The 27,234-nt window shown below is 46.8% G+C and overlaps 1 protein-coding gene across 6 annotated transcripts in view; it reads left to right on the top strand.

Moving 5' to 3' along the window:
- ctnnd1 (catenin (cadherin-associated protein), delta 1) overlaps positions 1 to 23,643 on the top strand; it is a 172,182-nt gene extending 148,539 nt beyond the window's left edge. For 4 of the 6 annotated variants that reach the window (XM_041173964.1, XM_041173966.1, XM_041173965.1 and 1 more), the window contains 2 exons: positions 1,997 to 2,094; positions 22,373 to 23,642. In XM_041173964.1, coding sequence (XP_041029898.1) covers positions 1,997 to 2,062 — 66 coding nt within the window. In that variant the 3' untranslated portion in view covers positions 2,063 to 2,094; positions 22,373 to 23,642. Of the gene's footprint in view, positions 1 to 1,996; positions 2,095 to 22,372 lie in introns of all 6 variants that reach the window. The other 2 variants (XM_041173962.1, XM_041173963.1) reach the window with 2 other exon arrangements.
- The last annotated feature ends 3,591 nt before the right edge of the window (positions 23,644 to 27,234 follow it).

A 27,234-nucleotide genomic window follows, 5' to 3' on the forward strand; every position in this document is an offset into this window, starting at 1 on the left:
TAACAGCGCTGTGGGTGTACCTACACCACACAGGGACAAAATCCTGGAACTCCCTCCCTAACAGCGCTGTGGGTGTACCTACACCACACAAGGACAAAATCCTGGAACTCCCTAACAGCTCCCTCCCTAACAGCGCTGTGGGTGTACCTACGCCACACACTGACAAAATCCTGGAACTCCCTCCCTAACAGCGCTGTGGGTGTACCTACACCACACGGGACAAAATCCTGGAACTCCCTCCCTAACAGCGCTGTGGGTGTACCCACACCACACATGGGGACAAAATCCTGGAACTCCCTCCCTAACAGCACTGTGGGTGTACCTACACCACACGGGGACTGCAGCGGCTCAAGAAGGCAGCTCACCCACCACCTTCTCAAGGGGGCAATTAGCGATGGGGCACTAAATGCTGGGTCCACATCCCCGTGAATGAATAAAAAAAGGGAATTTGTGAAAACCCCTGAAGTTCACAGTATTTGCCAGACTACAAGGAACGATAGGGAGGTGGGAGCAACTAAGATGCTCTTGCAGAGAGCCAGCATGGTTGTGACAGGCCGAATAGCCTCCTTCTGTACTGTTTCTGTTCGTTATGAATGACTGTCGGCTGGAATTTAACATTGAACTCAGGGAGATAGGAAAATGGTCAGAAGCTTGGAGGAGAGAGAGAGCGAGAGAGAGGCGGAGAGGTTTAGGGAAGGAATTCCAGAGCTCAGGACCCCCCCAGGCAGCTGAAGGCACAGCCGCCAATGGTGGAGCGATTAAAATCAGGGGGATGGTCAAGAGGACGGAATTGGAGGAGCGCAGAGATCTCGGAGGGTCGTAGGAGGGTTACAGAGATAGGGAGGGTTGTAGGGGCTGGAGGAGGTTACAGAGATAGCGAGGGGTGTAGGGGCTGGAGGAGGTTACAGAGATAGGGAGGGGTGTAGGGGCTGGAGGAGGTTACAGAGATAGGGAGGGGTGTAGGGGCTGGAGGAGGCTACAGAGGTAGGGAGGGTTGTAGGGGATGGAGGAGGTTACAGAGATAGGGAGGGGGTGTAGGTGCTGGAGGGGAATATGAAAATCAGGATGAGAATTTTTAATTGGAGGGTTCTCAAACTGGCAGCCAGTGTAGAGGAGTGAGGACAGCAGGAGCTGACAGGTGAATGGGATGGGACTTGGTGCGAGTTCGGAGACGGTCTCACAAAACAGGAGATCGTTGGAGTAGTTAAACCTAGATCTCACTGAGGCATGGGTAAGGAATTCAGAGCAGCTGAGATGGGAGAAGCTGGGAAACGTTATGGAGTTCACAGTGCAGGAACAGGTGAAGCTGAAACACTGGCACATTGTTAACCAGTTCCCTCATCTGCTGCTTCTCAGAGGGTATCACACTGTCAGGGTAATGTAGAGGGACCTCTACACTGTATCTAACCCGTGCTATACCTGCCCTGGGAGTGCTCGATGCTGACACTGGGTATAAAGTGGGGGGGACACACTGTCGGGGTAATGTAGAGGGAGCTCTACACTGTATCTAACCCGTGCTATACCTGCCCTGGGAGTGCTCGATGCTGACACTGGGTATAAAGTGGGGGGGGGGACACTGTCAGGGTAATGTAGAGGGAGCTCTACACTGTATCTAACCCGTGCTGTACTTGCCCTGGGAGCGCTCGATGCTGACACTGGGTATAAAGTGGGGAGGGACACACTGTCAGGGTAATGTAGAGGGAGCTCTACACTGTATCTAACCCGTGCTGTACTTGCCCTGGGAGCGCTCGATGCTGACACTGGGTATAATGTGGGGAGGGACACACTGTCAGGGTAATGTAGAGGGAGTTCTACACTGTATCTAACCCGTGCTGTACCTGCCCCGGGAGCGCTCGATGCTGACACTGGGCTGATGAAGGGGCTTCTTGCCCTTTGTGGAATTAGCTGAGCGCCTTGAATGCAGTGTGTTTTGAAACACTGCCGGATCCTCCTAACTTTGATCCACTCACTAATTCTGCATGTCTGCCACCCACAGGGGGAGCAATATCGAATCAATACTAACACAGGCAGCCACGGGCCCCTCCAGAACTACCCGGATTAAACCACTAACACGCCACCTAAAGCATGTGCCTGGTATGTTTTGCACTCACCCACCTGCTATACTGGAATTGACTTCACTGCTGGTTGGGACCAAGTCTGAAGTTAACATGGGAGTTGCCAGTGACATACCCGACTGTACAGGCTGTAAGGAGCCACACTAAACACCTTACAGGGAGAGAGAGAGAGAGGGGCATGTACACAGAGAGGTCCAGTAACGTAACCCCTACACTACTGTACCCAGGATTATTAGTCCAGTAACGTAACCCCTACACTACTGTACCCTGGATTATTAGTCCGGGTAACGTAACCCCTACACTACTGTACCCTGGATTATTAGTCCGGTAACGTAACCCCTACACTACCCTGGATTATTAGTCCGGTAACGTAACCCCTACACTACTGTACCCTGGATTATTAGTCCTGTAACGTAACCCCTACACTACTGTACCCTGGATTATTAGTCCAGAAACGTAACCCCTACACTACTGTACCCTGGATTATTAGTCCAGTAACATAACCCCTACACTACTGTACCCAGGATTATTAGTCCAGTAACGTAACCCCTACACTACTGTACCCTGGATTATTAGTCCGGGTAACGTAACCCCTACACTACTGTACCCTGGATTATTAGTCCGGTAACGTAACCCCTACACTACCCTGGATTATTAGTCCAGTAACGTAACCCCTACACTACTGTACCCTGGATTATTAGTCCTGTAACGGAACGCCTACACTACTGTACCCTGGATTATTAGTCCAGTAAAGGAACACCTACACTACTGTACCCTGGATTATTAGTCCAGTAACGTAACCCCTAAACTACTGTACCCTGGATTATTAGTCCAGTAATGTAACCTCTACACTACAGTACCCTGCATTATTAGTCCCAGTAACATAAACCCCTACACTACAGTACCCTGCATTATTAGTCCAGTAATGTAACCCCTACTCTACTGTACCCTGGATTATTAGTCCAGTAACGTAATCCCTCCACTACTGTACCCTGGATTATTAGTCCAGTAATGTAATCCCTACACTACTGTACCCTGGATTATTAGTCCAGTAATGTAACCCCTACACTACTGTACCCTGGATTATTAGTCCAGTAATGTATCCCCTACACTACTGTACCCTGGATTATTAGTCCAGTAACGTAACCCCTACACTACTGTACCCTGGATTATTAGTCCAGTAATGTAACCCCTACTCTACTGTACCCTGGATTATTAGTCCAGTAACGTAACCCCTCCACTACTGTCCCCTGGATTATTAGTCCAGTAATGTAACCCCTACACTACTGTACCCTGGATTATTAGTCCAGTAATGTAACCCCTACACTACTGTACCCTGGATTATTATTCCAGTAATGTAACCCCTACACTACTGTACCCTGGATTATTAGTCCAGTAATGTATCCCCTACACTACTGTACCCTGGATTATTAGTCCAGTAGTGTATCCCCTACACTACTGTACCCTGGATTAATAGTCCAGTAATGTAACCCCTACACTACTGTTCCCTGGATTATTAGTCCAGTAACGTAACCCCTACACTACTGTACCCTGGATTACTGGTCCAGTAATGTAACCCCTACACTACTGTATCCTGGATTATTAGTCCAGTAATGTAACCCCTACACTACTGTACCCTGAATTATTAATCCAGTAACGTAACCCCTACACTACTGTACACTGGATTATTAGTCCAGTAACGTAACCTCTACACTACTGTACCCTGAATTATTAGTCCAGTAATGTAACCCCTACACTACAGTACCCTGCATTATTAGTCCAGTAATGTAACCCCGACTCTACTGTACCCTGGATTATTAGTCCAGTAACGTAACCCCTCCACTACTGTACCCTGGATTATTAGTCCAGTAATGTAACCCCTACACTACTGTACCCTGGATTATTAGTCCAATAATGTAACCCCTACACTACTGTACCCTGGATTATTAGTCCAGTAATGTAACCCCTACACTACTGTACCCTGGATTATTAGTCCAGTAGTGTATCCCCTACACTACTATACCCTGGATTATTAGTCCAGTAACGTATCCCCTACACTACTGTACCCTGGATTATTAGTCCGGGTAACGTAACCCCTACACTACTGTACCCTGGATTATTAGTCCAGTAACGTAACCCCTACACTACTGTACCCTGGATTATTAGTCCAGTAACGTAACCCCTACACTACTGTACCCTGGATTATTAGTCCAGTAACGTAACCCCTACACTACTGTACCCTGGATTATTAGTCCAGTAACGTAACCCCTACACTACTGTACCCTGGATTAATAGTCCAGTAACGTAACCCCTACACTACTGTTCCCTGGATTATTAGTCCAGTAACGTAACCCCTACACTACTGTACCCTGGATTACTGGTCCAGTAATGTAACCCCTACACTACTGTACCCTGGATTATTAGTCCAGTAATGTAACCCCTACACTACTGTACCCTGGATTATTAGTCCAGTAACGTAACCTCTACACTACTGTACCCTGAATTATTAGTCCAGTAACGTAACCCCTACACTACTGTACTCTGAAGTATTAATCCAGTAACGTAACCCCTACACTACTGTACCCTGGATTATTAGTCCAGTAACGTAACCCCTACACTACTGTACCCTGGATTATTAGTCCCAGTAACGTAACCCCTACACTACTGTACCCTGGATTATTAGTCCAGTAACGTAACCCCTACACTACTGTACCCTGGATTATTAGTCCAGTAATGTAACCCCTACACTACTGTACCCTGAATTATTAATCCAGTAACGTAACCCCTACACTACTGTACCCTGGATTATTAGTCCAGTAACGTAACCCCTACACTACTGTACCCTGAAGTATTAATCCAGTAACGTAACCCCTACACTACTGTTCCCTGGATTATTAGTCCAGTAACGTAACCCCTACACTACTGTACCCTGGATTACTGGTCCAGTAATGTAACCCCTACACTACTGTACCCTGGATTATTAGTCCAGTAATGTAACCCCTACACTATACCCTGAATTATTAATCCAGTAATGTAACCCCTACACTACTGTACCCTGAATTATTAGTCCTGTAACGTAACCCCTACACTACTGTACCCTGAAGTATGAATCCAGTAACGTAACCCCTACACTACTGTACCCTGGATTATTAGTCCAGTAACGTATCCCCTACACTACTGTACCCTGGATTATTAGTCCAGTAACGTAACCCCTACACTACTGTACCCTGGATTATTAGTCCAGTAACGTAACCCCTACACTACTGTACCCTGGATTAATAGTCCAGTAACGTAACCCCTACACTACTGTTCCCTGGATTATTAGTCCAGTAACGTAACCCCTACACTACTGTACCCTGGATTACTGGTCCAGTAATGTAAACCCTACACTACTGTACCCTGGATTATTAGTCCAGTAATGTAACCCCTACACTACTGTACCCTGGATTATTAGTCCAGTAGTGTATCCCCTACACTACTGTACCCTGGATTATTAGTCCAGTAACGTATCCCCTACACTACTGTACCCTGGATTAATAGTCCAGTAATGTAACCCCTACACTACTGTTCCCTGGATTATTAGTCCAGTAACGTAACCCCTACACTACTGTACCCTGGATTACTGGTCCAGTAATGTAACCCCTACACTACTGTATCCTGGATTATTAGTCCAGTAATGTAACCCCTACACTACTGTACCCTGAATTATTAATCCAGTAACGTAACCCCTACACTACTGTACACTGGATTATTAGTCCAGTAACGGAACACCTACACTACTGTACCCTGAATTATTAGTCCAGTAATGTAACCCCTACACTACAGTACCCTGCATTATTAGTCCAGTAATGTAACCCCTACTCTACTGTACCCTGGATTATTAGTCCAGTAACGTAACCCCTCCACTACTGTACCCTGGATTATTAGTCCAGTAATGTAACCACTACACTACTGTACCCTGGATTATTAGTCCAATAATGTAACCCCTACACTACTGTACCCTGGATTATTAGTCCAGTAATGTAACCCCTACACTACTGTACCCTGGATTATTAGTCCAGTAGTGTATCCCCTACACTACTATACCCTGGATTATTAGTCCAGTAACGTATCCCCTACACTACTGTACCCTGGATTATTAGTCCAGTAACGTAACCCCTACACTACTGTACCCTGGATTATTAGTCCAGTAACGTAACCCCTACACTACTGTACCCTGGATTAATAGTCCAGTAACGTAACCCCTACACTACTGTTCCCTGGATTATTAGTCCAGTAACGTAACCCCTACAGTACTGTACCCTGGATTACTGGTCCAGTAATGTAACCCCTACACTACTGTACCCTGGATTATTAGTCCAGTAATGTAACCCCTACACTACTGTACCCTGGATTATTAGTCCAGTAGTGTATCCCCTACACTACTGTACCCTGGATTATTAGTCCAGTAACGTATCCCCTACACTACTGTACCCTGGATTATTAGTCCAGTAACGTAACCCCTACACTACTGTACCCTGGATTATTAGTCCAGTAACGTAACCCCTACACTACTGTACCCTGGATTAATAGTCCAGTAACGTAACACCTACACTACTGTTCCCTGGATTATTAGTCCAGTAACGTAACCCCTACACTACTGTACCCTGGATTACTGGTCCAGTAATGTAACCCCTACACTACTGTACCCTGGATTATTAGTCCAGTAATGTAACCCCTACACTACTGTACCCTGGATTATTAGTCCAGTAACGTAACCTCTACACTACTGTACCCTGAATTATTAGTCCAGTAACGTAACCCCTACACTACTGTACTCTGAAGTATTAATCCAGTAACGTAACCCCTACACTACTGTACCCTGGATTATTAGTCCAGTAACGTAACCCCTACACTACTGTACCCTGGATTATTAGTCCAGTAATGTAACCCCTGCACTACTGTACCCTGAATTATTAATCCAGTAACGTAACCCCTACACTACTGTACCCTGGATTATTAGTCCAGTAACGTAACCCCTACACTACTGTACCCTGAAGTATTAATCCAGTAACGTAACCCCTACACTACTGTTCCCTGGATTATTAGTCCAGTAACGTAACCCCTACACTACTGTACCCTGGATTACTGGTCCAGTAATGTAACCCCTACACTACTGTACCCTGGATTATTAGTCCAGTAATGTAACCCCTACACTATACCCTGAATTATTAATCCAGTAACGTTACCCCTACACTACTGTACCCTGAATTATTAGTCCTGTAACGTAACCCCTACACTACTGTACCCTGAAGTATGAATCCAGTAACGTAACCCCTACACTACTGTACCCTGGATTATTAGTCCAGTAACGTATCCCCTACACTACTGTACCCTGGATTATTAGTCCAGTAACGTAACCCCTACACTACTGTACCCTGGATTATTAGTCCAGTAACGTAACCCCTACACTACTGTACCCTGGATTAATAGTCCAGTAACGTAACCCCTACACTACTGTTCCCTGGATTATTAGTCCAGTAACGTAACCCCTACACTACTGTACCCTGGATTACTGGTCCAGTAATGTAAACCCTACACTACTGTACCCTGGATTATTAGTCCAGTAATGTAACCCCTACACTACTGTACCCTGGATTATTAGTCCAGTAGTGTATCCCCTACACTACTGTACCCTGGATTATTAGTCCAGTAACGTAACCTCTACACTACTGTACCCTGAATTATTAGTCCAGTAACGTAACCCCTACACTACTGTACTCTGAAGTATTAATCCAGTAACGTAACCCCTACACTACTGTACCCTGGATTATTAGTCCAGTAACGTAACCCCTACACTACTGTACCCTGGATTATTAGTCCCAGTAACGTAGCCCCTACACTACTGTACCCTGGATTATTAGTCCAGTAACGTAACCCCTACACTACTGTTCCCTGGATTATTAGTCCAGTAACGTAACCCCTACACTACTGTACCCTGGATTACTGGTCCAGTAATGTAACCCCTACACTACTGTACCCTGGATTATTAGTCCAGTAATGTAATCCCTACACTACTGTACCCTGGATTATTAGTCCAGTAATGTAACCCCTACACTACTGTACCCTGGATTATTAGTCCAGTAATGTATCCCCTACACTACTGTACCCTGGATTATTAGTCCAGTAACGTAACCCCTACACTACTGTACCCTGGATTATTAGTCCAGTAATGTAACCCCTACTCTACTGTACCCTGGATTATTAGTCCAGTAACGTAACCCCTCCACTACTGTCCCCTGGATTATTAGTCCAGTAATGTAACCCCTACACTACTGTACCCTGGATTATTAGTCCAGTAATGTAACCCCTACACTACTGTACCCTGGATTATTAGTCCAGTAATGTAACCCCTACACTACTGTACCCTGGATTATTAGTCCAGTAATGTATCCCCTACACTACTGTACCCTGGATTATTAGTCCAGTAGTGTATCCCCTACACTACTGTACCCTGGATTAATAGTCCAGTAATGTAACCCCTACACTACTGTTCCCTGGATTATTAGTCCAGTAACGTAACCCCTACACTACTGTACCCTGGATTACTGGTCCAGTAATGTAACCCCTACACTACTGTATCCTGGATTATTAGTCCAGTAATGTAACCCCTACACTACTGTACCCTGAATTATTAATCCAGTAACGTAACCCCTACACTACTGTACACTGGATTATTAGTCCAGTAACGTAACCTCTACACTACTGTACCCTGAATTATTAGTCCAGTAATGTAACCCCTACACTACAGTACCCTGCATTATTAGTCCAGTAATGTAACCCCTACTCTACTGTACCCTGGATTATTAGTCCAGTAACGTAACCCCTCCACTACTGTACCCTGGATTATTAGTCCAGTAATGTAACCACTACACTACTGTACCCTGGATTATTAGTCCAATAATGTAACCCCTACACTACTGTACCCTGGATTATTAGTCCAGTAATGTAACCCCTACACTACTGTACCCTGGATTATTAGTCCAGTAGTGTATCCCCTACACTACTTTACCCTGGATTATTAGTCCAGTAACGTATCCCCTACACTACTGTACCCTGGATTATTAGTCCAGTAACGTAACCCCTACACTACTGTACCCTGGATTATTAGTCCAGTAACGTAACCCCTACACTACTGTACCCTGGATTAATAGTCCAGTAACGTAACCCCTACACTACTGTTCCCTGGATTATTAGTCCAGTAACGTAACCCCTACAGTACTGTACCCTGGATTACTGGTCCAGTAATGTAACCCCTACACTACTGTACCCTGGATTATTAGTCCAGTAATGTAACCCCTACACTACTGTACCCTGGATTATTAGTCCAGTAGTGTATCCCCTACACTACTGTACCCTGGATTATTAGTCCAGTAACGTATCCCCTACACTACTGTACCCTGGATTATTAGTCCAGTAACGTAACCCCTACACTACTGTACCCTGGATTATTAGTCCAGTAACGTAACCCCTACACTACTGTACCCTGGATTAATAGTCCAGTAACGTAACACCTACACTACTGTTCCCTGGATTATTAGTCCAGTAACGTAACCCCTACACTACTGTACCCTGGATTACTGGTCCAGTAATGTAACCCCTACACTACTGTACCCTGGATTATTAGTCCAGTAATGTAACCCCTACACTACTGTACCCTGGATTATTAGTCCAGTAACGTAACCTCTACACTACTGTACCCTGAATTATTAGTCCAGTAACGTAACCCCTACACTACTGTACTCTGAAGTATTAATCCAGTAACGTAACCCCTACACTACTGTACCCTGGATTATTAGTCCAGTAACGTAACCCCTACACTACTGTACCCTGGATTATTAGTCCAGTAATGTAACCCCTGCACTACTGTACCCTGAATTATTAATCCAGTAACGTAACCCCTACACTACTGTACCCTGGATTATTAGTCCAGTAACGTAACCCCTACACTACTGTACCCTGAAGTATTAATCCAGTAACGTAACCCCTACACTACTGTTCCCTGGATTATTAGTCCAGTAACGTAACCCCTACACTACTGTACCCTGGATTACTGGTCCAGTAATGTAACCCCTACACTACTGTACCCTGGATTATTAGTCCAGTAATGTAACCCCTACACTATACCCTGAATTATTAATCCAGTAACGTTACCCCTACACTACTGTACCCTGAATTATTAGTCCTGTAACGTAACCCCTACACTACTGTACCCTGAAGTATGAATCCAGTAACGTAACCCCTACACTACTGTACCCTGGATTATTAGTCCAGTAACGTAACCCCTACACTACTGTACCCTGGATTATTAGTCCAGTAACGTAACCCCTACACTACTGTACCCTGGATTATTAGTCCAGTAACGTAACCCCTACACTACTGTACCCTGGATTAATAGTCCAGTAACGTAACCCCTACACTACTGTTCCCTGGATTATTAGTCCAGTAACGTAACCCCTACACTACTGTACCCTGGATTACTGGTCCAGTAATGTAAACCCTACACTACTGTACCCTGGATTATTAGTCCAGTAATGTAACCCCTACACTACTGTACCCTGGATTATTAGTCCAGTAAAGTATCCCCTACACTACTGTACCCTGGATTATTAGTCCAGTAACATATCCCGTACACTACTGTACCCTGGATTATTAGTCCAGTAACGTAACCCCTACACTATTGTACCCTGGATTATTACTTCCAGTAACGTAACCCCTACACTACTGTACCCTGGATTAATAGTCCAGTAACGTAACCCCTACACTACTGTTCCCTGGATTATTAGTCCAGTAACGTAACCCCTACACTACTGTACCCTGGATTACTGGTCCAGTAATGTAACCCCTACACTACTGTACCCTGGATTATTAGTCCAGTAATGTAACCCCTACACTACTGTACCCTGGATTATTAGTCCAGTAACGTAACCTCTACACTACTGTACCCTGAATTATTAGTCCAGTAACGTAACCCCTACACTACTGTACTCTGAAGTATTAATCCAGTAACGTAACCCCTACACTACTGTACCCTGGATTATTAGTCCAGTAACGTAACCCCTACACTACTGTACCCTGGATTATTAGTCCCAGTAACGTAGCCCCTACACTACTGTACCCTGGATTATTAGTCCAGTAACGTAACCCCTACACTACTGTACCCTGGATTATTAGTCCAGTAATGTAACCCCTACACTACTGTACCCTCAATTATTAATCCAGTAACGTAACCCCTACACTACTGTACCCTGGATTATTAGTCCAGTAACGTAACCCCTACACTACTGTACCCTTGATTATTAATCCAGTAACGTAACCCCTACACTACTGTTCCCTGGATTATTAGTCCAGTAACGTAACCCCTACACTACTGTACCCTGGATTACTGGTCCAGTAATGTAACCCCTACACTACTGTACCCTGGATTATTAGTCCAGTAATGTAACCCCTACACTATACCCTGAATTATTAATCCAGTAACGTAACCCCTACACTACTGTACCCTGAATTATTAGTCCTGTAACGTAACCCCTACACTACTGTACCCTGAAGTATTAATCCAGTAACGTAACCCCTACACTACTGTACCCTGGATTATTAATCCAGTAACGTAACCCCTACACTACTGTACCCTGGATTATTAGTCCAGTAACGTAACCCCTACACTACTGTACCCTGGATTACTGGTCCAGTAATGTAACCCCTACACTACTGTACCCTGGATTATTAGTCCAGTAATGTAACCCCTACACTATACCCTGAATTATTAATCCAGTAACGTAACCCCTACACTACTGTACCCTGAATTATTAGTCCTGTAACGTAACCCCTACACTACTGTACCCTGAAGTATTAATCCAGTAACGTAACCCCTACACTACTGTACCCTGGATTATTAATCCAGTAACGTAACCCCTACACTACTGTACCCTGGATTATTAGTCCAGTAATGTAACCCCTACACTACTGTACCCCGGATTATTAGTCCAGTAATGTAACCCCTACACTACTGTACCCTGGATTATTAGTCCGGTAATGTAACCCCTACACTACTGTTCCCTGGATTATTAGTCCAGTAACGTAACCCCTACACTACTGTACTCTGAAGTATTAATCCAGTAACGTAACCCCTACACTACTGTACCCTGGATTATTAGTCCAGTAACGTAACCCCTACACTACTGTACCCTGGATTATTAGTCCCAGTAACGTAACCCCTACACTACTGTACCCTGGATTATTAGTCCAGTAACGTAACCCCTACACTACTGTACCCTGGATTTTTAGTCCAGTAATGTAACCCCTACACTACTGTACCCTGAATTATTAATCCAGTAACGTAACCCCTACACTACTGTACCCTGAATTATTAGTCCAGTAACGTAACCCCTACACTACTGTACCCTGAAGTATTAATCCAGTAACGTAACCCCTACACTACTGTTCCCTGGATTATTAGTCCAGTAACGTAACCCCTACACTACTGTACCCTGGATTACTGGTCCAGTAATGTAACCCCTACACTACTGTACCCTGGATTATTAGTCCAGTAATGTAACCCCTACACTATACCCTGAATTATTAATCCAGTAACGTAACCCCTACACTACTGTACCCTGAATTATTAGTTCTGTAACGTAACCCCTACACTACTGTACCCTGAAGTATTAATCCAGTAACGTAACCCCTACACTACTGTACCCTGGATTATTAGTCCAGTAACGTCTCCCCTACACTACTGTACCCTGGATTATTAGTCCAGTAACGTAACCCCTACACTACTGTACCCTTGATTATTAGTCCAGTAACGTAACCCCTACACTACTGTACCCTGGATTAATAGTCCAGTAACGTAACCCCTACACTACTGTTCCCTGGATTATTAGTCCAGTAACGTAACCCCTACACTACTGTACCCTGGATTACTGGTCCAGTAATGTAAACCCTACACTACTGTACCCTGGATTATTAGTCCAGTAATGTAACCCCTACACTACTGTACCCTGGATTATTAGTCCAGTAGTGTATCCCCTACACTACTGTACCCTGGATTATTAGTCCAGTAACGTATCCCCTACACTACTGTACCCTGGATTATTAGTCCAGTAACGTAACCCCTACACTATTGTACCCTGGATTATTAGTCCAGTAACGTAACCCCTACACTACTGTACCCTGGATTAATAGTCCAGTAACGTAACCCCTACACTACTGTTCCCTGGATTATTAGTCCAGTAACGTAACCCCTACACTACTGTACCCTGGATTACTGGTCCAGTAATGTAACCCCTACACTACTGTACCCTGGATTATTAGTCCAGTAATGTAACCCCTACACTACTGTACCCTGGATTATTAGTCCAGTAACGTAACCTCTACACTACTGTACCCTGAATTATTAGTCCAGTAACGTAACCCCTACACTACTGTACTCTGAAGTATTAATCCAGTAACGTAACCCCTACACTACTGTACCCTGGATTATTAGTCCAGTAACGTAACCCCTACACTACTGTACCCTGGATTATTAGTCCCAGTAACGTAGCCCATACACTACTGTACCCTGGATTATTAGTCCAGTAACGTAACCCCTACACTACTGTACCCTGGATTATTAGTCCAGTAATGTAACCCCTACACTACTGTACCCTGAATTATTAATCCAGTAACGTAACCCCTACACTACTGTACCCTGGATTATTAGTCCAGTAACGTAACCCCTACACTACTGTACCCTGAAGTATTAATCCAGTAACGTAACCCCTACACTACTGTTCCCTGGATTATTAGTCCAGTAATGTAACCCCTACACTACTGTACCCTGGATTATTAGTCCAGTAATGTAACCCCTACACTACTGTACCCTGGATTATTAGTCCAGTAATGTAACCCCTACACTACTGTACCCTGGATTATTAGTCCAGTAATGTAACCCCTACACTACTGTACCCTGGATTATTAGTCCAGTAATGTAACCCCTACACTACTGTACCCTGGATTATTAGTCCAGTAATGTATCCCCTACACTACTGTACCCTGGATTATTAGTCCAGTAACGTAACCCCTACACTAATGTACCCTGGATTATTAGTCCATTAATGTAACCCCTACACTACTGTACCCTGAATTATTAATCCAGTAACGTAACCCCTACACTACTGTACCCTGGATTATTAGTCCAGTAACGTAACCCCTACACTACTGTACCCTGAAGTATTAATCCAGTAACGTAACCCCTACACTACTGTTCCCTGGATTATTAGTCCAGTAACGTAACCCCTACACTACTGTACCCTGGATTACTGGTCCAGTAATGTAACCCCTACACTACTGTACCCTGGATTATTAGTCCAGTAATGCAATCCCTACACTACTGTACCCTGGATTATTAGTCCAGTAATGTAACCCCTACACTACTCTACCCTGGATTATTAGTCCAGTAATGTATCCCCTACACTACTGTACCCTGGATTATTAGTCCAGTAGTGTATCCCCTACACTACTATACCCTGGATTATTAGTCCAGTAACGTATCCCCTACACTACTGTACCCTGGATTATTAGTCCAGTAACGTAACCCCTACACTACTGTACCCTGGATTATTAGTCCAGTAACGTAACCCCTACACTACTGTACCCTGGATTAATAGTCCAGTAACGTAACCCCTACACTACTGTTCCCTGGATTATTAGTCCAGTAACGTAACCCCTACACTACTGTACCCTGGATTACTGGTCCAGTAATGTAACCCCTACACTACTGTACCCTGGATTATTAGTCCAGTAATGTAACCCCTACACTACTGTACCCTGGATTATTAGTCCAGTAGTGTATCCCCTACACTACTGTACCCTGGATTATTAGTCCAGTAACGTATCCCCTACACTACTGTACCCTGGATTATTAGTCCAGTAACGTAACCCCTACACTACTGTACCCTGGATTATTAGTCCAGTAACGTAACCCCTACACTACTGTACCCTGGATTATTAGTCCAGTAACGTAACACCTACACTACTGTTCCCTGGATTATTAGTCCAGTAACGTAACCCCTACACTACTGTACCCTGGATTACTGGTCCAGTAATGTAACCCCTACACTACTGTACCCTGGATTATTAGTCCAGTAATGTAACCCCTACACTACTGTACCCTGGATTATTAGTCCAGTAACGTAACCTCTACACTACTGTACCCTGAATTATTAGTCCAGTAACGTAACCCCTACACTACTGTACTCTGAAGTATTAATCCAGTAACGTAACCCCTACACTACTGTACCCTGGATTATTAGTCCAGTAACGTAACCCCTACACTACTGTACCCTGGATTATTAGTCCCAGTAACGTAACCCCTACACTACTGTACCCTGGATTATTAGTCCAGTAACGTAACCCCTACACTACTGTACCCTGGATTATTAGTCCAGTAATGTAACCCCTACACTACTGTACCCTGAATTATTAATCCAGTAACGTAACCCCTACACTACTGTACCCTGGATTATTAGTCCAGTAACGTAACCCCTACACTACTGTACCCTGAAGTATTAATCCACTAACGTAACCCCTACACTACTGTTCCCTGGATTATTAGTCCAGTAACGTAACCCCTACACTACTGTACCCTGGATTACTGGTCCAGTAATGTAACCCCTACACTACTGTACCCTGGATTATTAGTCCAGTAATGTAACCCCTACACTATACCCTGAATTATTAATCCAGTAACGTAACCCCTACACTACTGTACCCTGAATTATTAGTCCTGTAACGTAACCCCTACACTACTGTACCCTGAAGTATTAATCCAGTAACGTAACCCCTACACTACTGTACCCTGGATTATTAGTCCAGTAACGTATCCCCTACACTACTGTACCCTGGATTATTAGTCCAGTAACGTAACCCCTACACTACTGTACCCTGGATTATTAGTCCAGTAACGTAACCCCTACACTACTGTACCCTGGATTAATAGTCCAGTAACGTAACCCCTACACTACTGTTCCCTGGATTATTAGTCCAGTAACGTAACCCCTACACTACTGTACCCTGGATTACTGGTCCAGTAATGTAAACCCTACACTACTGTACCCTGGATTATTAGTCCAGTAATGTAACCCCTACACTACTGTACCCTGGATTATTAGTCCAGTAGTGTATCCCCTACACTACTGTACCCTGGATTATTAGTCCAGTAACGTATCCCCTACACTACTGTACCCTGGATTATTAGTCCAGTAACGTAACCCCTACACTATTGTACCCTGGATTATTAGTCCAGTAACGTAACCCCTACACTACTGTACCCTGGATTAATAGTCCAGTAACGTAACCCCTACACTACTGTTCCCTGGATTATTAGTCCAGTAACGTAACCCCTACACTACTGTACCCTGGATTACTGGTCCAGTAATGTAACCCCTACACTACTGTACCCTGGATTATTAGTCCAGTAATGTAACCCCTACACTACTGTACCCTGGATTATTAGTCCAGTAACGTAACCTCTACACTACTGTACCCTGAATTATTAGTCCAGTAACGTAACCCCTACACTACTGTACTCTGAAGTATTAATCCAGTAACGTAACCCCTACACTACTGTACCCTGGATTATTAGTCCAGTAACGTAACCCCTACACTACTGTACCCTGGATTATTAGTCCCAGTAACGTAGCCCCTACACTACTGTACCCTGGATTATTAGTCCAGTAACGTAACCCCTACACTACTGTACCCTGGATTATTAGTCCAGTAATGTAACCCCTACACTACTGTACCCTGAATTATTAATCCAGTAACGTAACCCCTACACTACTGTACCCTGGATTATTAGTCCAGTAACGTAACCCCTACACTACTGTACCCTGAAGTATTAATCCAGTAACGTAACCCCTACACTACTGTTCCCTGGATTATTAGTCCAGTAACGTAACCCCTACACTACTGTACCCTGGATTACTGGTCCAGTAATGTAACCCCTACACTACTGTACCCTGGATTATTAGTCCAGTAATGTAACCCCTACACTATACCCTGAATTATTAATCCAGTAACGTAACCCCTACACTACTGTACCCTGAATTATTAGTCCTGTAACGTAACCCCTACACTACTGTACCCTGAAGTATTAATCCAGTAACGTAACCCCTACACTACTGTACCCTGGATTATTAATCCAGTAACGTAACCCCTACACTACTGTACCCTGGATTATTAGTCCAGTAACGTAACCCCTACACTACTGTACCCTGGATTACTGGTCCAGTAATGTAACCCCTACACTACTGTACCCTGGATTATTAGTCCAGTAATGTAACCCCTGCACTATACCCTGAATTATTAATCCAGTAACGTAACCCCTACACTACTGTACCCTGAATTATTAGTCCTGTAACGTAACCCCTACACTACTGTACCCTGAAGTATTAATCCAGTAACGTAACCCCTACACTACTGTACCCTGGATTATTAATCCAGTAACGTAACCCCTACACTACTGTACCCTGGATTATTAGTCCAGTATTGTAACCCCTACACTACTGTACCCCGGATTATTAGTCCAGTAATGTAACCCCTACACTACTGTACCCTGGATTATTAGTCCGGTAATGTAACCCCTACACTACTGTACCCTGGATTATTAGTCCGGTAACGTAACCCCTACACTACTGTACCCTGGATTATTAGTCCAGTAACGTAACCCCTACACTACTGTACCCTGGATTATTAGTCCAGTAACGTAACCCCTACACTACTGTACCCTGGATTATTAGTCCAGTAATGTAACCCCTACACTACTGTACCCTGGATTATTAGTCCAGTAATGTAACCCCTACACTACTGTACCCTGGATTATTAGTCCAGTAATGTAACCCCTACACTACTGTACCCTGGATTATTAGTCCAGTAGTGTATCCCCTACACTACTATACCCTGGATTATTAGTCCAGTAACGTATCCCCTACACTACTGTACCCTGGATTATTAGTCCAGTAACGTAACCCCTACACTACTGTACCCTGGATTATTAGTCCAGTAACGTAACCCCTACACTACTGTACCCTGGATTAATAGTCCAGTAACGTAACCCCTACACTACTGTTCCCTGGATTATTAGTCCAGTAACGTAACCCCTACACTACTGTACCCTGGATTACTGGTCCAGTAATGTAACCCCTACACTACTGTACCCTGGATTATTAGTCCAGTAATGTAACCCCTACACTACTGTACCCTGGATTATTAGTCCAGTAGTGTATCCCCTACACTACTGTACCCTGGATTATTAGTCCAGTAACGTAACCCCTACACTACTGTACCCTGGATTATTAGTCCAGTAATGTAACCCCTACACTACTGTACCCTGAATTATTAATCCAGTAACGTAACCCCTACACTACTGTACCCTGGATTATTAGTCCAGTAACGTAACCCCTACACTACTGTACCCTGAAGTATTAATCCAGTAACGTAACCCCTACACTACTGTTCCCTGGATTATTAGTCCAGTAACGTAACCCCTACACTACTGTACCCTGGATTACTGGCCCAGTAATGTAACCCCTACACTACTGTACCCTGGATTATTAGTCCAGTAATGTAACCCCTACACTATACCCTGAATTATTAATCCAGTAACGTAACCCCTACACTACTGTACCCTGAATTATTAGTCCTGTAACGTAACCCCTACACTACTGTACCCTGAAGTATTAATCCAGTAACGTAACCCCTACACTACTGTACCCTGGATTATTAATCCAGTAACGTAACCCCTACACTACTGTACCCTGGATTATTAGTCCAGTAATGTAACCCCTACACTACTGTACCCTGGATTATTAGTCCGGTAATGTAACCCCTACACTACTGTACGCTGGATTATTAGTCCGGTAACGTAACCCCTACACTACTGTACCCTGGATTATTAGTCCAGTAACGTAACCCCTACTCTACTGTACCCTGGATTATTAGTCCAGTAACGTAATCCCTCCACTACTGTACCCTGGATTATTAGTCCAGTAACGTAATCCCTCCACTACTGTACCCTGGATTATTAGTCCAGTAATGTAACCCCTACTCTACTGTACCCTGGATTATTAGTCCAGTAATGTATCCCCTACACTACTGTACCCTGGATTATTAGTCCAGTAATGTATCCCCTACACTACTGTACCCTGGATTATTAGTCCAGTAACGTAACCCCTACACTACTGTACCCTGGATTATTAGTCCAGTAACGTAACCCCTCCACTACTGTCCCCTGGATTATTAGTCCAGTAATGTAACCCCTACACTACTGTACCCTGGATTATTAGTCCAGTAATGTAACCCCTACACTACTGTACCCTGGATTATTAGTCCAGTAATGTAACCCCTACACTACTGTACCCTGGATTATTAGTCCAGTAATGTATCCCCTACACTACTGTACCCTGGATTATTAGTCCAGTAGTGTATCCCCTACACTACTGTACCCTGGATTAATAGTCCAGTAACGTAACCCCTACACTACTGTTCCCTGGATTATTAGTCCAGTAACGTAAGCCCTACACTACTGTACCCTGGATTACTGGTCCAGTAATGTAACCCCTACACTACTGTATCCTGGATTATTAGTCCAGTAATGTAACCCCTACACTACTGTACCCTGAATTATTAATCCAGTAACGTAACCCCTACACTACTGTACCCTGGATTATTAGTCCAGTAACGTAACCTCTACACTACTGTACCCTGAATTATTAGTCCAGTAATGTAACCCCTACACTACAGTACCCTGCATTATTAGTCCAGTAATGTAACCCCTACTCTACTGTACCCTGGATTATTAGTCCAGTAACGTAACCCCTCCACTACTGTACCCTGGATTATTACTCCAGTAATGTAACCCCTACACTACTGTACCCTGGATTATTAGTCCAGTAATGTAACCCCTACACTACTGTACCCTGGATTATTAGTCCAGTAATGTAACCCCTACACTACTGTACCCTGGATTATTAGTCCAGTAGTGTATCCCCTACACTACTATACCCTGGATTATTAGTCCAGTAACGTATCCCCTACACTACTGTACCCTGGATTATTAGTCCAGTAACGTAACCCCTACACTACTGTACCTTGAATTATTAGTCCAGTAACGTAACCCCTACACTACTGTACCCTGGATTAATAGTCCAGTAACGTAACCCCTACACTACTGTACCCTGGATTATTAGTCCAGTAACATAATCCCTACACTACTGTACCCTGGATTATTAGTCCAGTAACGTAACCCCTACACTACTGTACCCTGGATTATTAGTCCAGTAACGTAACCCCTACACTACTGTACCCTGGATTATTAGTCCCAGTAACGTAACCCCTACACTACTGTACCCTGGATTATTAGTCCAGTAACGTAACCCCTACACTACTGTACCCTGGATTATTAGTCCAGTAATGTAACCCCAACACTACTGTACCCTGAATTATTAATCCAGTAACGTAACCCCTACACTACTGTACCCTGGATTATTAGTCCAGTAACGTAACCCCTACACTACTGTACCCTGAAGTATTAATCCAGTAACGTAACCCCTACACTACTGTACCCTGGATTATTAGTCCAGTAACGTAACCCCTACACTACTGTACCCTGGATTACTAGTCCAGTAACGTAACCCCTACACTACTGTACCCTGGATTACTGGTCCAGTAATGTAACCCCTACACTACTGTACCCTGAATTATTAGTCCAGTAACGTAACCCCTACACTACTGTACCCTGGATTATTAGTCCAGTAACATAACCCCTACACTACTGTACCCTGAATTATTAGTCCAGTAACGTAACCCCTACACTACTGTACTCTGCATTATTAGTCCAGTAACGTAACCCCTACACTACTGTACCCTGAATTATTAGTCCAGTAACGTAACCCCTACACTACTGTACCCTGGACTATTAGTCCGGTAATGTAACCCCTACACTACTGTACCCTGGATTATTAGTCCGGTAACGTAACCCCTACACTACTGTACCCTGGATTATTAGTCCAGTAACGTAACCCCTACACTACTGTACCCTGAATTATTAATCCAGTAACGTAACCCCTACACTACTGTACCCTGGATTATTAGTCCAGTAATGTAACCCCTACACTACTGTACCCTGCATTATTAGTCCGGTAGCGTAACCCCTACACTACTGTACCCTGGATTATTAGTCCCAGTAACGTAACCCCTACACTACTGTACCCTGGATTATTAGTCCCAGTAACGTAACCCCTACACTACTGTACCCTGGACTATTAGTCCGGTAACGTAACCCCTACTCTACTGTACCCTGGATTATTAGTCCGGTAACGTAACCCCTACACTACTGTACCCTGGATTATTAGTCCAGTAACGTAACCCCTACACTACTGTACCCTGGATTATTAGTCCAGTAATGTAACCCCTACACTACTGTACCCTGAATTATTAATCCAGTAACGTAACCCCTACACTACTGTACCCTGGATTATTAGTCCAGTAACGTAACCCCTACACTACTGTACCCTGGATTACTGGTCCAGTAACGTAACCCCTACACTACTGTACCCTGGATTACTGGTCCAGTAATGTAACCCCTACACTACTGTACCCTGAATTATTAGTCCAGTAACGTAACCCCTACACTACTGTACCCTGGATTATTAGTCCGGTAATGTAACCCCTACACTACTGTACCCTGGATTATTAGTCCAGTAACATAACCCCTACACTACTGTACCCTGAATTATTAGTCCAGTAACGTAACCCCTACACTACTGTACCCTGAATTATTAGTCCAGTAACGTAACCCCTACACTACTGTACCCTGGACTATTAGTCCGGTAATGTAACCCCTACACTACTGTACCCTGGATTATTAGTCCCAGTAACGTAACCCCTACACTACTGTACCCTGGATTATTAGTCCAGTAACGTAACCCCTACACTACTGTACCCTGGATTATTAGTCCAGTAACGTAACCCCTACACTACTGTACCCTGGATTATTAGTCCAGTAACGTAACCCCTACTCTACTGTAACCTGGATTATTAGTCCAGTAACGTAACCCCTACACTACTGTACCCTGGATTATTAGTCCAGTACCGTAACCCCTACACTACTGTACCCTGGATTATTAGTCCAGTAACGTAACCCCTACACTGCTGTTCCTCGCGTGGTTTCTTCATTGACATCCAGGCTGATTGATCGTTTTCTGTTTCCTTTGCAGAATAACTAGACCATCTCTCAACTGACTAACTGGTGAAGATGCCACTGCCTATTCTGATATATTTTTTACACACCTGTGTGTGTGTGTCTGTGTGTGTGTGTGTATATATATATTATATATATATACTTATGTAAAGTATATATATATAAATATATATATGGACACTGGTAGAGTTTGTGGGCACCGTAAGCAAGCTGATTCTCCTGTGTAGACATCTCAGAAAGCCCATTGAATGGCAGCCTCTCTTTGTACTTAAGAATTATGTCTTTTTTAATAATATATATATGGGACAATTAGGGTTGATGGGAGTGAGAGAGAGAGACCGAGAGAGGAGGGGAGGGGACTGTGGTGTGGGGTGTGCTGTGAAACAGCAGATCCTTCGCCACGTTTGCTCTGTGCCTTCAACCCCTCGCTTCCCGCTGAAATGCCTCCCCTTACCCCCGACCCTCTGGCCAGCTGCTCGCCTCACCTCGTCCCCCCTCAGTCGGAATGGGAGAGCGGGAGGTTTCGCTGGGGAGGGAGAGCAGCGTAAACATTCCTGAGAGTGACTCCTTGGTCCCCTTGTCTCTTCGAGACCCTTTGTGAGGTGGTGGTGGGGGGGGGGGGGCGGTGTGTGTGTGTGTGTGTGTATAACACCAATGAGTTATCCACACCACCGCTTCCCAACCCCCTCACCGTTTCTCCCCACCCCCCCCCATCTCCTCCTCCCTCCTGCCACATCCTCTCCATACGCCCCTCTTTTGCAAGGGTGTTTCAATTACTCCCCTACCCCCCACCCCACCGGAGGAGAGATGTTTTGTGGCGGACTGGAGTCCCCGAGCGGGCTGAGATCCATCGTTTGGCCCAGTGGGTGGTGGTCATCTCCGTGATGCTGGTGGTGCTGTGCTCTGGGATTCTAACCGGTCGCTGCTTTTGGCCTTTGCCGGGGTTTGAACTTTGCGGGTTCGGTGTGGGGTTGGGGGGGGGGGGTCTTGCTTCTTCCGGTGTCAGTCTCACCTTCCGCTTCCCCCTCCTGATTTCCCTGGCTCGGCTTCTCCCTCGGAGGAGAGGGAGGAGTTGCGGGGTGGACCAATCGTGTATCCGGAGTGTGTCTCTCTCTCTCTCTCTCTCTCTCTTTAAGGACCCCACCACCTCTCCCGTGCCACACGGAGACCCTGCACGCTCCGGACGAGGGAGTTGAGCAGGCGCGGACATAACCTGCACCTCCCTCCCACCTCCTCCCTCCCTCACTGGTCTCTCAGGTGAGGAGATTTGAGGGGGGAGGGTGGAAGCGGGGGTGGGGGTGTGGTGGGGGACATCCCTCCTGTGCGCACGGCCTCTGTGAGGAGGGGGCTGTGGTGGGAGGGTAGGGGAGCGAGAGGTGTACACTCTCCTCCCGTGTGTAGGCCTCCTCTTGCCTGCTGGGCAAAAGCAGCAAGTCCAGGAGGTAGGGGTGAGGGTGGGTGTGGGATGCGGGGGCCAGAGAGAAAAATATAGGCCGTGAAATCTGTAACACTAAAATCGAGGGGAGAGGACATTCCCTTTTGCACTTTGCTTGGGTAGGTGGTAGGGGGGTGGGGGGGGGGGGAAGGTGGAATTACATTTCATTGAAGTTTGTGTGACTTTTTTTTCTCTTTTGGTTTAATTTTTTGGGATCGGTGAGGGGCGCAGGGGCTTGTTGGCTGGGATGTTGGAGCTGATGGGTTAGGCATGCCCTGCATGGTCACTTTGGCCCAGAGATTTCAAGGCAGAATTGGACGCAGAGAGAGAGAGAGGGGGAGGGGGGTGGGTGGGGTAGGAAGGGGTGCTGAATCGGGGAGGTGAATCGGGGGGCGGGGGTGGGGGTGGGGTGCGGTATCCACTTACCGTTGCCAGGAACTATTCGCGCCTCCCTCCTCTTCTCTCTCTCCTTTCTCTCCGTTTCGATCCTTGTGCCTTTGGCGTAGAATGGGGCGGAGGTGCACCCACCCACCCCCCACCACAAGGGAGGGAGAGAGAGAGAGAGAGAGACCATTGACAACGCTGCAATGGACGAGGGCGACGAGGCCTCTCCACGGTGTTGGGAGGGATGCGGACGAGGGCTTTTGAGAACTGAAACCTCTCCCTTTCTCACCTCCAAGCCCGTACCCCGCCCCCCAACCCTCCAACCCCCCAACCCCAGCCAACGACCCTCGCTTTCTCATCGAGGTGGGTGTCAAAAAAAGAACCACTGGCGATTGGAGGAAGCGCGGTTCTTCTCCAAGCTGGTTGTGGGGGTGAGGGGTTGGCGATTCGTTAGGCCGGGAGAAAGAATCGAGAGCCGAGCCGAGCCGACCTCTCTCTCTCTCTCGCTCGCTCGCTCGCTCGATGGATGGGAGGAGAGTCAGGCCCACGTGGGAACTGCGTTTGCCGGTGTGGGTGGGAGGGGTGGTGTGGGGGCTGGGATCTTGCTCTGCTCTTGGCCGCGAGCCTCGGTTGACAAGTTGAGGGGGGTGGTGGGGAGGGGAGGAGAGGGAGGGGTGCGTAGTGAGGCCTAACAGGAAAGGGCCCGCTGAACCAGGTTGTCGCCTGTGCGGCGGGGGGTCCTCCTGCCTTGTTGCTTATTTTGCTTTTACCGCTCGTTTCTTTTCTTTTTCTCGTTCTGTTTCTCCCCTCTCGAAGTTGATTGCTGATAAGAATCGAGGAAGAATCACCACTACCAATAACCTTTTTTGTAAATCTGAGACATAATTAACTTTTTTGGCTATTTGATTCTCTCTCTCTTTTTTTTACCTCAATAAATGTACGTGTGTTATTTTTTAATAAATAAAGGCTGTACCCAGGAGGCAGAAACCACCAAAATCCGGCGGAGATTTCCTCGGTGCGTGGGGTGGGGATAATATCGGGGGCTTCTCTCCCGCTCCGAGCTGGAGACGAGGGGTTGGGGGGTGTCGGGAGGGCAACCCTTTCAGCCACTCCCGCGACGAGGGCAGAGGGAGCTCGGGCTGAGCAGCTCGATCGTCCACCCACGGCCCCCCCCCACCCTCTCCCTCTCTCTCCATCAGGAGAGCAGGGAAGGTCTTCTTTCCCCCCCCTCCACCACCACCACCACCACCACCGTCCCTGGCTGAGCGAGCCTTGGTCCCTCGCCTGGTGTGCGGTACAGCGGTGGGGGGAGCAGCAGACACAGGGCGGGAAAGGCCCAGGCTTTATCCTCGGGCCTAGTGCTGAGCGAGCCTGCGTCCCTCACCCCGGTGTGCGGTACAGTGGACTGTGGGGTGGTGGGGGGGGGCGGTGGGTGCCGCAGACACAGGCCTGGAAATTAGGCCCCGGGCCTCTGATTGGTGGCGAACGTAGCAACCGACCTCCAATGAACCCCGTGAGCGACGCTCCTGTTGCTTCCCAGCTTGAGCCTTTTTTGCCATTTAAGCGCCCGTGACACCCACGCTGCAGCTCCTCCTCCAGGCGTACGCCAGTCCTGACGTGGCTAAACAAAGGGGCTGCTCTCCCCATTTCTGGAGTTATGGGCGGGTTCAGGAGGGGAGTAAATTGAAGATCTGTGTAGATATTGGGAAATCCTGTGTGTGTTGGGGGGGAGGGGTGGGTTTATTGGGGTTAGCGTCTTCTATGGGTCCTACGGGTGGCGAGAGGGTGTTAACCAGGGAATGCTTTGGGAGGCCGTGACTCGTGCCCTCTGCGAGAGGTGGGGGGAAAGCGGGAAGAGACCTCCTCCTCCCCCTCCCACCCCACACATACACCACCATCCCAACCCTTGACCCTCAGTCTCTTACCCCTGTCCTCAACAAGAGGGACAAGCAGGAGGGGCAGGGAGGGAGGGAGGAAGGGTGCTCCCTCAGCCCTCGATCTTCTCTGCCCAGAGTTGCCACCAACACCCACCTGTCTGGTGCCCAGCTCCACACTCAGAGGCATCAAGCATTCAAGCTGAAAAGACACGCCCGACCTGGGAGATACTTCCCCCCCCCCCCCCCCCCCCAACCCCTGGATTTCAAGTTGGTTCATCAGGAAGGACATTGCCTGGCACACGACCCGGGACCACTGCAGCCGGTCAGTGCTGAGGGAGCGTCGGAGGGTCAGTGCTGAGGGAGCGCTGCACCGTCGGAGGGTCAGTGCTGAGGGAGCGCCGCACTGTCGGAGGGTCAGTGCTGAGGGAGCGCCGCACGGTCGGAGGGTCAGTACTGAGGGAGTGCCGCACTGTCGGAGGGTCAGTACTGAGGGAGTGCCGCACGGTCGGAGGGTCAGTACTGAGGGAGTGCCGCACTGTCGGAGGGTCAGTGCTGAGGGAGTGCCGCACTGTCGGAGGGTCAGTGCTGAGGGAGTGCCGCACTGTCGGAGGGTCAGTGCTGAGGGAGTGCCGCACTGTCGGAGGGTCAGTGCTGAGGGAGTGCCGCACTGTCGGAGGGTCAGTGCTGAGGGAGTGCCGCACTGTCGGAGGGTCAGTGCTGAGGGAGTGCCGCACTGTCGGAGGGTCAGTGCTGAGGGAGTGCCGCACTGTCGGAGGGTCAGTACTGAGGGAGTGCCGCACTGTCGGAGGGTCAGTACTGAGGGAGCGCCGCACTGTCGGAGGGTCAGTACTGAGGGAGTGCCGCACTGTCGGAGGGTCAGTACTGAGGGAGTGCCGCACTGTCGGAGGGTCAGTACTGAGGGAGTGCCGCACTGTTGCTGTTACTATCCTGCGGTATCTCTCTCACGCCCTGGTTACTTGGCCCTGGCTCCAGACACTGAGGGTGTAAGTAGCATATCCGGGGACCACCGGCTGCTCCGACCGATGGGATGTTGCTGTGCGGGAACTGACCGATTCCTGCCTGCCTGACTGCAGGAGAGCGAGGGAAGTTGGCCGGAGGTGAATGTCGGGGGCGCTGACGGACAGCAGCGAGCGGCTAAAAGAGGACCAAGGACACGAGGCT

The sequence above is a fragment of the Carcharodon carcharias genome, chromosome 24 (genome assembly GCF_017639515.1).
Source record: "Carcharodon carcharias isolate sCarCar2 chromosome 24, sCarCar2.pri, whole genome shotgun sequence".
Lineage (NCBI taxonomy): Eukaryota > Metazoa > Chordata > Chondrichthyes > Lamniformes > Lamnidae > Carcharodon > Carcharodon carcharias.